Here is a 13,439-nt window from a genome sequence, read left to right on the forward strand (position 1 = left end):
GAAAATTACTCAAAAGTTTCAAAACATGAACTCAATACTTTGACACGGTACTCAAGGTCGAATAATGAATCCATGAAGTGTGAGAATTACAAAAACAACAATTGATCTGTAAATCTTTGTGACTGAATAACACCGAACAAACCCCCCCCCCCCCCCCCCCTCATTTTCAAGGATAACATAACATTAACAAACATTCTAGGCAAGCTATATTTATTCATAGACGAAAAGGTAGCACAGACCAAAAATGCAATTCATACTTCACAACGGAGACCATCTGATCCATGATCTATTTTACAAGGTGAACACCAGAACAAAAACCCATGCTGAACACACATTGCGTTCACTGGCAAGAAGCCAATCGGCTGAATAACACATTGTACAACAATAATATAAAATTGTAGTGAAGGGAATCTATATATATAGGTATTTACAGATTGGTGATCTTTGGTTGGTTGCAGTTATCAGCCAGGTACAAAATAATCCATCCTTTCCACTGGTAGGTTCAGAACTGATGTTTCCGCCTACATGATAAAAGACAATACAAAAGAAAAATGTTAGGTTTGGAACAACAATCAATATATGAACTAAAAATATTCTTTTAATACCCAAAAGAACTTGGAACCCTCAAGGGTTGTGACAATAGTTTGGGAGAAAAGAAGAAATAATTACATGAAACAGACACGATGTGAGTACTACCAAAAAAAAAAAAAGAAAGAAAGAAGTGAGATGGACACGAAAAGAAGAAATATATTCATATGTGTGCTTAAAAATAAAAATAAAAAATAAATCATTTTTTATGTTATGAGCAGTAAGGATTAATTCATTTTTTTCCACATTATATATGTTCCAAAGATGGGTGAACATGAAGTTTTAATATCTAATTTTAAGAGTTTTATTAACAACCCCCCCCCCCCCCCCCCCCCCAAAAAAAAAAAAAAAAAAAAAAAAAAAGAAAAAAAAGAGAGAGAGAGAGAGAGAGAGAGAGAGAGAAGATAAAAAGATGTAGGCTCTGTTTGTTTGTGCTCTGAAAATAGTTTTCAACACTTGAGTTTGAGCATGATGTTTGGTAAGAGTTTTGGAATTAATTTTCCAAAACTCTGCCGGAAGCTCTGTCTATATGTCAAAGCATTCTGTTTGTTGCAGAGGGGGCATTTGAGGGAACGGGACGTCCGGCCGGTCGTCCGGCCAGCTGTCCGAAACAGTGATTTTTTTTTTTTTATTTTTATTTTTTTTGCAATTGATTTATATAATCGGAAAAAATATTTTCTGAAAATTTTTAAATTTTTTATATGCTTTAAAATAATTTTGAGTTGTATGTTTAGTTATGAGTTGTAAATTTTTGTATCACATATCAAATGTCACATCAACAATTCCCCACTCAAATCAAACCTCTTTTCCAAAACTATTTTCAAAACTCTTTACCAAACAAATTTTCTACACTCAAATCATAATTCTACAACACACAAACTCAAAATATAACTCATAGTCTCAAATCACATTTACAAAATACAACCAAACGCAGGCGTAGGTTTTAAACTTTAGGGTTTCAAAAATGCCTAAAGGAAGAATTAAAAGGTTTCTCATTGTTTAGATTTTATTTGTTATCCCCCAAGCTATATTACACGGACTCTTCAAAATATATCAAACACCCGTGTCGGACACTTGACACTTAGACAAGGGTATGAGATATGTGTTGGATACTTTTCAACGGACACTACTTATATAATTGTATATAACAACACTATTATTGTATGTACATATTGTTGTATAATTGCTAGGAATGTCTTTTTAACACTGTAAGTTACATATAACACCATTTTATCTCACATACTTAATTAAAAATATAAAAATATGATATTTTTTTGCCGAATTCGCGTAACCTTAAATTTATGATTTGACGAGTCCGACCTCTAGATATATACCCGCACCCAACACCCGTACTCAAGTTCATGTAACATAGCCCCCAAGTTATTTTCTTAAAACTTGTGTCAATCCCCCAATGTGTTTAATGCGTGTCTATGCTATAGACACTCGTATCCTCCAAGTGTTTCAAAATATGTCTAGCTTTTTTAAAAATATTAAAAATGTTGAGACACATCTAGAAAAGTGTTCAACATGTGTCAGGGATAATGACACAGCACAGTCATAGATGTGCAACCATCCTTGCTTCTTAGCATAGTACCTAATTTTATGACTTGTTTTTGGAACTTAGCAACTTCACATTGTATTCCACTGAAAGGTCCAAAAATACAATTTTGTATAAACAGGAAATCCTATATGTTGACAATATTGAATTACCATTCATGAACAAATAACTAGTTCATCCTGCCAATTAGAGCATAACTTCAATTCTCAAGAAACAATAAATACTTCTGCACAATGTGTGTAGCAAAGCCAGATCAATCACAAACATACCTCTTCAAATGGAACAAAAACGAAAGGTGTTAGACCCCTCCTGTGAGAAACAGCCGGCACATCTGGGTTGTGTGTTTCGTCCTCCTCCCAGCCTTCAACAACTCCAAGAATGTCTTCATCATGGCTCGAAACCTCACCATCATTCACACCACTTGTAACAAGCGAAACCAAATCCATCCGATTGTTAGCCCCTGCTATTGTTCCCCTCAACCTGTTTACAGAAGCCAATGAGCTGAGCACAGCTCATTGCTCACTATATAGGAACCCAAAGATGTAACTTACAAATCCCAGTTAGCAATAATTTTCCCTTTGACATTTTTCACAATAACGATTATAATTTTTCCTATGAGCATTGTCATATATTGAAGGGAAAAAAAAGTGTCAGCTTGTTGGCTTTAGTAGAAAAATCATTTCCTACTTGTCTACGCAACCTGTGTTGTGCCAAGGGAACAGGAGACGAGGGAGGAAGGGAGAGGGAAGATGTGTGGGAGAGGGCAGAACCGTAATTTTTGGACAACCTCAAAATCTTTCACATCTGATAGTCTGATTTAAAATGTCGTTTCCAATCGAATTACCAAATTTCAAGGGATTATGAGCTCGTTCAAAAATTATGTTTCTGCTCTAACCTGACCAATGAATATGTACTATACCTATACAAAAATACAAACTCTGATGTTTGATTGAGTACTTGGGGGCACTCTCTTCATTTCAAAAATGCTCAAGTTTAAGGGCAACAGCCCATCCATCTAAAGAATACAATCAATGAGAAAGGTTTCAATTTTTCCAAAGGAACATAAAATGAAGCTAACTTTTGGCAATAATAAATTTTGGTGAATATATTAAAAAAGGAGGCAGATAATTGCACCCGTTATCCCCCCCCTTAGCAATAATTTTCCCTTTGACATTTTTCACAATAACGATTATAATTTTTCCTATGAGCATTGTCATATATTGAAGGGAAAAAAAAGTGTCAGCTTGTTGGCTTTAGTAGAAAAATCATTTCCTACTTGTCTACGCAACCTGTGTTGTGCCAAGGGAACAGGAGACGAGGGAGGAAGGGAGAGGGAAGATGTGTGGGAGAGGGCAGAACCATAATTTTTGGACAACCTCAAAATCTTTCACATCTGATAGTCTGATTTAAAATGTCGTTTCCAATCAAATTACCAAATTTCAAGGGATTATGAGCTCGTTCAAAAATTATGTTTCTGCTCTAACCTGACCAATGAATATGTACTATACCTATTCAAAAATACAAACTCTGATGTTTGATTGAGTACTTGGGGGCACTCTCTTCATTTCAAAAATGCTCAAGTTTAAGGGCAACAGCCCATCCATCTAAAGAATACAATCAATGAGAAAGGTTTCAATTTTTCCAAAGGAACATAAAATGAAGCTAACTTTTGGCAATAATAAATTTTAGTGAATATATTAAAAAAGGAGGCAGATAATTGCACCCGTTATCCCCCCCACCCAAAAATAAAATAATAATAAAAAAAAATTGGCCCACTAGCATTCACCACAAGTATTAAGAAGATTTTAGTTTCTACAACTTTTATCTCTTTAGCTTGAGTAACGAAGGCAGTAATTACTTGTTACTGAGAGAGAGAGAGAGAGAGAGAGAGAGAGAGAGAGAGAGAGTTCTTTAAATGAATGAACCAACCCATCTAAAATACCTTAAACGGATCCTCCATGCAGTGGGACGCAAGCCTGGGTACAAGAAGGCAGCTTCAACCTGCAAATGTAAGGGCGGCTTTTAATTGAAACACAGTTTTGTAGGACACGGAAATGCTTGTTGAACAAAAAGTGTTGCTTGAATTCTCAAATTTGATGAAATACCATGAAACATGAAGGAAAACATATCTTGTATAATGGGATAAGAAGAATTGAAGATTTGGCAAGTGATAGAACCTGACCTTGTCATCAGACAATGTGTAATTGCCAGAATGAACACAGTCAATTTTAGATGCACGGAAGTTCATGCACCTTGCAACGTCCTTCACTTTTTGTGACGAATTCTAATAATTACAGACCAACCACGAATATTTTAGTGACTAGTATAGCAGCAAAACATGTCTCTTTGTTACTAGTATTGTATGCAGTAACCCAGTTGAGAAAATAACCTTATAAAGAAACCTCCCAGAAGGATAAAATCTCAAATAACGAAAATAACAAACCTGCAATATAAGAAAATAAATTTAGAATAGTACTGAAAATGAGAACTGGAATATAGATTCACCAGCCAATGCCAAAATCTTCATGGGACTACTACACTTTTTTGAATGAAATGGAAACTTCAGATGAATTTACATGCCATGCTATAATAGAAACAAAATAGAAACATACCACATGGACTGGATTGGTAATTTTCCATTCAGCAACTCCAGCACGAATGTAGGTGTTTCTGCTGACGTAAAGCCCTGATTCATAAAAAAACAAAACTTCAGCACTAAGAAAATTCTGGGAAATTAAGAAAACTGAAATTAAATAGTTGGGAACAAAAAGTCTGGATTTGGCATAAAGATATGTATGTACTAGTGAGGCACCAACTTTTTGCATTTCATTTCTCAATGAGAGTATACCCAAGTATGCCTTTTAGACATTGTTTCAGGCACCAAAACTAGTATCAAAGAAATTTTCTTTCAACTTCCAAGGTACATATTGATCATATAATGCTCCTGAAGAACTCTCCACTTAAGAGATATTGCTTCCAATTCTACAAGCAACATCCTCTCTAATCTCTACCTCCAAATGAATAATACAAGGCTCCTGGTTACAAAAGGATCTGGAAGAGACAGTAGGTAGTCTGATTCTCATTACTCAAATCCACATTATAACGTTGGGGACAAATAGGACTAGTCATCACGCCAAGTCACATCCTCTATGAATAACCAAACCTATGAGACAAAAATGATCACCTGCCTCCTAATTTTCACCATCCTACTTTTTCCCTAGTCTTTCAAAGATTATATTTGGCGTTACATATCTATTCTAGTCCAATTTATCTCAAAGCCTCTTGAAGATAGAGCATCCCTCCAAAGTTTTATTTATAGTAAAGTTTGATTAATAGCATTTAGTGTTACCATACTTAAGTAAAATAATATCAAATTTGAATAGCATTAATTAACAACCTCAAATATGTTTGGTTGGTTTGGTGCTCTTATGCATAAAACTGACAGATTCAGTTTGATGGGAATTTTACCCTGTACCCCGACCATACCAAACCGATTATACCCCTATAAATATTAGTTTTCTCTCCATGCAATACTTTACTTGAACACTAAGAAGTTACTATGAATTCTCAATGTTCCTTCTTCCTTAGTCCCATCACCACCACCACCACCACCACCAACCTCACCCCCAGGCCAGGCAGGCAACCATTACCCAAACAATTTGTCCCCCTCTTCATAATTCTTGATTCTGTATATGACTATTTCTTTGCTTCTTCAAAGTATTTATCATTAAGAGACTGTTCGAGAGTACTTCACTTTGTTTGGGTATAACTTTTTTGACCTCAAAAAGGTTATGTAATCTACTCTATTTTTAGTTAAAATGTGGCCATATAGAGGACAGTGTCCTTAAACATCTTTCATATCATGCAAGTACAGGTGGCAAATGGACAGGTTTGGCAGATTTGAGCAGGGTCAAAACGGGTTATGCATTAAAGCAATCCAACCCAAACCCACCCCCCCACCCCACCCAACCCATTTAATAAATCGTTTAAAGGTGGTTGGGTTGAAGTGGGTATGGGTTAGACAAATCAACCCGACCAGCTCGTTTACTTTATTAAAGTCTTTGTCCAATGGATGGTGGGTTCCTTGCTTTGTTGCTGCTGTCTTTTACCCAAACCCAAAAGGGTACCTATGTCCAACCCATTTAAATGGGTTCACTAGATGCAACTCATTTACAACACATTTATGGATTTGAACAGGTTTAAACAGGTTTCAAACAGATAAAACTGGGTGGGTTCACGGTTTTGGGTTAAGTTTGTCAACTCTAGGCAAGGATACTATTCACTATGTTTGGTTCCATTTTTTAAAATTGTTTTTCCAAAAAGTGATTTGAAAGCTCTATTTTGAAAAAGGATCTTTGTTTGGTTTTCAAAAAAATGCATTATTGCAAATTCAAGTTTCCCTCCAATTTAAGGAGAGATAATGTTTTTAAAAAAAATGTCACATCAAAAAAATACTCCCATGCTAGTTTTATATACGTATCCATTTATGGGTACACATCCTACCATTAAATGTGTGACTTTATCATAAAATTTTTACTCATTTCAACCACAGACAACGTAATTCTTTTACAAATTGGCAATAAAAAAAAAATCGTAACCAACTTACAAACTTTTGCAATATCAAATACAAAAAATTTGGACATTTTCTTATGCCAATTTCTAACGATGTTACACATGTTTGTATTAATGTAATGATATTTTGTGATAAAATAAATTGTCTGTATAACATTTATGAAAATTTAATTCTATGTAAGAAGTATTTTAATGCCAATTTGTAAAAAAATTATGTTTTTTATGGTTGAAATGAGTGAAAATTTTATGATAAAGTCACACATTTAATGGTAGGATATGTACCCCTAAATGAATATATACCAAATTATGTTTTCATACATATAAATGAATTTGCAAAAATGCATTTTTTTGAAAACCAAACAAAGATACTTTTTCAAAATAGAGTTTTCAAATCACTTTTTGGAAAAATAATTCAAAAAAATGGAACTAAACCTTAGTTGCAGGATTCGTTCAACCAGGTGACGAATCTTCGTAAGAAGCGCGATTCCGCGTTTCTTAGAAAAAACGTGTAAGAATTGCGTTTCTGTAGAGAGAGAAACGCGATCCTGTCCAAGATGGAATCGTTGGTGGAAAAGAAAAGCAAAACAGAGAGATACACCCTAACTCGCTAAATATGCAGAGAGAAACCCTAACTCGAATACAGAGAGATAAAAAACCTAACTAATTGAATATATATATATAGAGAGAGAGAGAGATAGACAGAGAGAGAGAAATAGAAAGAGAAAGGGTGAAGAAGAACCTGTTGAAGCCCTAATCTGTTATTCTTCTTCGTTCTTTATTTTTCTTCTTCTTCTGTTCATCTCTCTCCATGAGTCAGCGCGATCGTCTCTCTCTCGCTTTCGACTTTGTCTCTCGCTTGTGTTGAACTCATCAACTCTGCACGATGGTCTGTCTCTCTTCTTTCTGAGCAATCGTCTCTCTCTCTCTCTCTCTTCTCTTCTCTCCTCTGTTCTATTCGTTTGATGTCCCTAATTCCTTATTATATATATATTAACAAAAAAAACCCCTTTCTTTTTCCTTTCATCTTTTTCTTTTTTTTTTTCTATTTTTTTTGAATATTCTTATTTTTTCAACTTAAACATACATAAAATAATTTTTTTTTTTTTGTAAGAAAAAATTAATTTGTAAATAAAATTTGATATTCAAGTAAATGAATAAAATTTAAAAATAAATAAATAAATAATATATATTTTTAAATTTTACATATAATAAATAAGGTTATATATTGTCAAGTCTTTTTATTTGATTAGATGATTAAAAATTAATGATATTTTGTATTAGTGATGAATTTTCTAATGGGATTCTATTATATTTTTGTGTAGCAATGTAAGTCATCAAATTTAATATATTTAAATAAAACCACTCCAAAATTTTTGAATTAATTTTATTTATATATGCATAATATACATATATATATATATATATATATAAGCGCTCCCCGAGGCGCTCCCAACCTAAGAAACTTCTATCGGCTCATGCTCCCCCGCTCCCGCTCCCGCCTCCACTCCCGCTTTGTGCAACTAACTAAACATAGTGATTAGCATCATGATACCTTGAAGCTAAAAACTTCAGTTCAATTAACCTCTAAAAACTAATCATTTATAAATTTCAAAAATAGAAACTAAACTATACTCAAGATATGATGTCATCACATACTTTCAATTGCATTTAAAAATTGTTTACCAAATAGTATAGAGAACTTAAAGAGGATAGGGAAAAAAATTTGAAACATGGAAATGATTCCATAGGCAATTCCAGTATAAGCCCATAGACTTTCCAGGTGTACACGCCAGGTCCTTTTCCATTATACAAATTCAACATATGGATCCAAAGGATTATGACCTGGAACTATCCTCATTGAAAAACAGAAGAAATACAGTAGAATATTTTTTGTTAAAAGAAAAAGACTAACTAAAAAATTAAAAGAAATACTACATAGTTTTCCTAAAAGCATATATAATAAGACAAGAAGTTTCAAGGGAAGGAAATCAGGGTTCAAAAAAAAGGGAAGGAAATCACAGCAGCATGGAAGCATATTAAAAAGAACATAAACACATACATACATTGAGTTACAGGTAAATAAAGTGGAAACATGTATCAAACCAAACCTCAACACTAGAAAGTTAGTATGCAGATACATCTTACCATCAGTACGGACCCTTGGTCTTAAAAGCCACATTTTCCTCCATGAACCATCATATTTTGACTGTAAAATCTTGTAATTTTCCACCACTCCAGAGATCTTCATAAGAAAAAGACAGGGTTAGGCTTTGAGACTTTACAAACACTGATGCACGTCTAATGAGATATCCTAATGGATATTGGATCTACCTGCCAAGCCTTCAAGCATGCAATGCGCCAATACACAGGGTTACGGATCGTATATCTCCATTTTCGACATACACAAGCTGCCCTCCCCAAGTTATATGGAGTCATTTTTGCAAATATCTGCACATGAATAATCGTGACAAATTAATAAAACTTCCTGATTTATATACAAGATAAGCCAATTAAAAACTCCAAAGTAGAAGCTTCTTTATCACTTAGTTAAATTAGTGTAATTCATTAGACTGTAACCTAAATGTTAAGCTAAAACGATCACAACATGAAGCGTTGATTATGACCCAAAAAACAAAAGTATTCCTCAAAAACCAACTTTTTTTGGGTGGGTACTGAAAGACCAACTTAGAGAACTAGACAATATTTAAATAAAGTCAATGCCCCTATGGTCTTTGTAGTTTCAACAAGAACTAGTGCTGCCATGAGCTGCTAATATCCTATCCATATGCTATACAAAAGTGGATAAATGCATATGTTGACCTAAAGCTACTTTGTACAGATAGGAGTGTATTAGAGTCAGACAAAAGCACCAGGCATTGAAATTTACAAAATTAACGATATGGCTCAGATTCTCCTTTATTTTTATACTTTAAATAAATAAAGCCACCAAGGCAAATGTCTCTTAATCTTGAACGCCTCATTTTTTTCTCCATATTTCAAAATCAAATTTCAAAAAAAAAAAAAAAACCATAATTTCAGGAGTTGAAATCCCTCAATAATAGACCAAAAGGATCATGACATCAGTTTCCAAATATACAGGACCTGAATCCTTTTTCAGCCATCAAGCTCTACCTACAACAACTTTGATTAAGCAATGACCTTCATCTTATTTAGGGTTTACAGCTCCTTATTCTACAGCCATCACCATGTTCCCACATAATTTTAAAATCCTATGTAATGCTGATTTGGCAAAAGAATCTCGAGAATGTAAAGGTATAATGTAATATTTACAAATTAAAAAAGGTCGATGCAAAGAAACTGCAAAAAACACAAGATGAAAAACTGCATAGAATTTTCTTAAAATAATTAAGACTCAACTACTTCCAAACCTATGTTAACTGGAATGTGGATCATTTCGGTACGTGAAACGGGAACGTGAAACGCCACATGTTCTAAAATGTGATACGATAGGGGTAGACTTGTATGTATTACACTTAAGAATTTAAGTACTTCTAGAGTAATTTTCTTTTAACTATTAGACATCCAATAATATATATTTTTCATTTTTGAAGTTTTTGTCTTGTCAAAACTTAAAGTCACCTTAGATTTTAATTCATTATATTTGATTTTTTTCCTCCTAAGGTAACATTTAAGGATATATATTAGAAAAAACTTTAGGGATTGCTACAGATCATTAAATTTACCATTTTAGAACGAAAATGTACCATATTTTGAAACGTGCATACCAATATGCAATTCGCTACTCAAAACTAAACAGCCTCGCAACTTGGACACTAATGAAATGTAAATTACAAAAATTACTTACAAAAATGCAACTTCCCCTTCGATCCTTTTAAACTTGAGATGAGGACTTAATTATTAAACGACTGATTTGTGTTCAATAGGATAAGTAAGTACACTAAGTTAGTTCAAAATTAAGTTAAGCAACTTCGCTTAATCTTACTCTATCCAAAGGGCTACTGGAGGTTTGTCCGGTTGTTAACTTCGCTTAAGTTAAGGAGCTTGTCCACTTATTGTCCCTCTATGTGATTGGTGTAAATTAATCTAGTTCCATCAGTCCAATATTTCCTTTGTATATCCTTACTGTAAATAATCTTTACTTTTCATGCAGTTCACTTAATCTTACAATAAATTAGAACTCAGCCAGCTCATTTTGAACTGGTAACTTAGTTCCTTTAATTCCCTTCTCCCACTCTATCCAAAAATACTTGGTTGAATTATTATGTTATGTTCTTCAAGGAAAAGAAAAAAACAAAGACGAAGGGCTCTTCCTTGCATTCACCAATTGCCTAAATGAAGCACTAAGTTCAAGGTCCATGAACAAACTCAAGGGAATTGGTGCTCTCAGAACGTAACCAATTCATTCTCACACCCTTGCCACAAAATTGTCCACACACACATATTGACATAGAGCTCCAAATTTCTAATTGTGTCTACCCCCATTGTACCAAGTAAATACCTTAAGTTTCCAATTCCATTCTACATCAAAAAGTGAACCACTTGGAAAACTAATTTTGTATCTCAAGTTGGGAAATGGCCACTAATAAATGACAGTGCTTACCAAATGTTTAGCAAATTTGAATTAGAAGGAACTATGCAACTACTAGGCCGTAGAAAATACAGCTTTCCATACATACATACATACGTCCACATATTCATATATTAACATATATATAAGCAAAATGAAAAATACAAATCAAAAGCAGTAATTCTAGTGGTATTGAGCTTAATTGTTAATTATGCACATTTTTCTGAAGATAAAATGCAGAAATATTACATTTAAGAAACAAAATTCACCATAGGAATGAAAAGCAACTCCATCACAGCAATTTTTTCTCTTTGTGAAAAATCATTAAGACAAAATTTAACTGGTCAAACGTTTAGAAAAGATGCACCTCCGAAAGTAGCTCATCCGGCAAGGATCGATGTATAAGTGCTGGATCAACAAATGGTTTACTGCTTGCACTCCCAAAAGGAGGGACTGGTCTTACATGAACTCCATAAAGATCTGGGATTTAAAAGATAATGAAAATTCAAAACTATTTACTTTCTCAAAGAATAACTAAGCCTATAACAAAGAAAATCCTCATTGCATCAGCTAAATGAGAACGTAAAAAAAGGGGGCCTGGTATAGAAACTTTACCAAGCCATGGCCTTTGTGTTACAAAGAACTGTGCAGTCCTCAGCCGCGAAGCTGCTTCAAGCTCCGCTGGAATTTTCAAAGCAAAATCTGAAACAATCATAAACATTGATTCAGTATGAATTAAATTAACACATACCACATAAAAAAAAAAAAAAAAAAAACGCCAAACATTAAAAGGAAAAAAAAAAACACTATAGAATTGAATGAATTTGACTTTCGGAAAATATAAAAACCCAGATTAAATTACAGTAAATATTGACCATTTGGTCAGTGCCCAGATGGTACAATCCAAAGAATCGATCAAATTCGTGAACATAATAAAAGGAAAATCTTAATTTCGAGAAATATTTGCATTGAAACAGAGGTGCATTTGAGGGGAATCAAAGTAATTGTAGGAACTAGAAAACCTACCTGAAGTCATGAGGATATCGCGATGGTGGTTCTTCCTCAGAGAAGAACTGGCGCGAATCTTCGTTTCTCGAACATTTTCCTGGGACAAATTAGGGAAATAGAAACGCAAGGGAGGAAAATCGGAAAACTAACCGAAGACCGACTCACTGACTCGGATCAATAAACTGATGAGGGCCCCCACTTCGGGCAATTATGTGGTTGGAGAGAGAAGTTAATTAGGTGATTTTGGCAATAATTATATAATTTATAAATTTTATAAAAAAAAATATTCATTACTATGACTCTTTATCATAAAATAAAATTTTAAATAAAAACCAAAAATTGTTTGGTAGCTCAAAATTGGAGAGGCTCGAATGTCTTGAGTACCAAAATGATGTCGTTTTGGCACAATTTTTTTTCCTTTCCCTTTACGTTGAATCTGGTTCGAGAGAAATAGTGAAGTGAGAGAGGTGAGAGAAAGAGAGAAGGAAGAAGAGAGGAGAAGACAACAAAGAGAGAGGGCCATGGACAAAGATCACCACAACCTGACCCGCCACCATGGACAATGATTGCGAACCACTCGAACCACCACAACCCAACCCACCGCCATGAACGGAGAGGGCAAAGCTAGATCTTGATTTTGGGTTTGGTAATTTTGATTATGTGGGTTGATTTTGAGTTTGGTTTGATTTTGATTATGTGGGCTTGGTTCTGATTTTGGGTTTTGATTTTTTTTAATGTTGATTATGTAGGTTTGGTTTTGATTTTGGGATTGATTTTGGATTTGGATTTTGATTTTGGGTTTGGTTGGGATTCAGAGAATGATAAAGTTTTGATGAGGTATTTGTAGAATATGAGATTTGAGATGGGAGTTGATGTTGTAGTGGTGGAGTGAGTCTGAAGAAGAAGAAGAAAAAAAGAAACAAAGGAAGGAGGGAAATGGGAGAGAGAGAGAGAGAGAGAGAGAGAGAGAGAGAGAGAGAGAGAGAGAGAGAGAGAGAGAGAGAGAGAGAGGGGAAAAGTGTGGAAATTAAGCACAATAGAAGAGTGAGTTCTCGAGCCTCGACTATTTCGAGCTGCCTAGTGGGATAGATAAAAATCATACATATAGCACAAGTAAAAAACTAGATAGAAGTAAACGAAGAGGTGCTTTGCAATATAGAGAAA

The 13,439-nt window shown here is 34.2% G+C and overlaps 1 protein-coding gene across 2 annotated transcripts; it reads right to left on the minus strand.

Moving 5' to 3' along the window:
* Positions 1-196: 196 nt before the first annotated feature.
* On the minus strand, positions 197-12,510 carry FBP7 (F-box protein 7). Of its 2 annotated transcripts, none has more exons than XM_028237065.2 (11): positions 12,294-12,510; positions 11,883-11,969; positions 11,635-11,747; positions 9,050-9,166; positions 8,864-8,960; positions 4,759-4,832; positions 4,536-4,589; positions 4,329-4,430; positions 4,089-4,147; positions 2,416-2,626; positions 197-521 (listed from the first exon to the last, which is right to left on the minus strand). In XM_028237065.2, exons 1-11 carry the CDS (start codon positions 12,301-12,303, stop codon positions 462-464), a joined length of 984 nt encoding a protein of 327 aa, XP_028092866.1. In that variant the 5' UTR covers positions 12,304-12,510; the 3' UTR covers positions 197-461. The 2 variants fall into 2 exon arrangements, with proteins under 2 accessions (XP_028092866.1, XP_028092865.2); XM_028237064.2 differs by having other exon boundaries at positions 2,416-2,647; positions 12,294-12,504.
* Between the last annotated feature and the right edge of the window lie 929 nt (positions 12,511-13,439).

Source organism: Camellia sinensis, chromosome 3, assembly GCF_055761805.1.
Source record: "Camellia sinensis isolate YWXY chromosome 3, ASM5576180v1, whole genome shotgun sequence".
Taxonomy (NCBI): domain Eukaryota; kingdom Viridiplantae; phylum Streptophyta; class Magnoliopsida; order Ericales; family Theaceae; genus Camellia; species Camellia sinensis.

Bases quoted from the DNA above. Each gene is read 5' to 3' on its own strand.
- FBP7 (XM_028237064.2), bottom strand. The intron at 4,590-4,758 runs GTATGTTTCTAT...CTTATATTGCAG, and splicing joins TTACCAATCCAGTCCATGTG to GTTTGTTATTTTCGTTATTT. The intron at 522-2,415 runs GTATGTTTGTGA...TTTATCATGTAG, and splicing joins TTTTTGTTCCATTTGAAGAG to GCGGAAACATCAGTTCTGAA.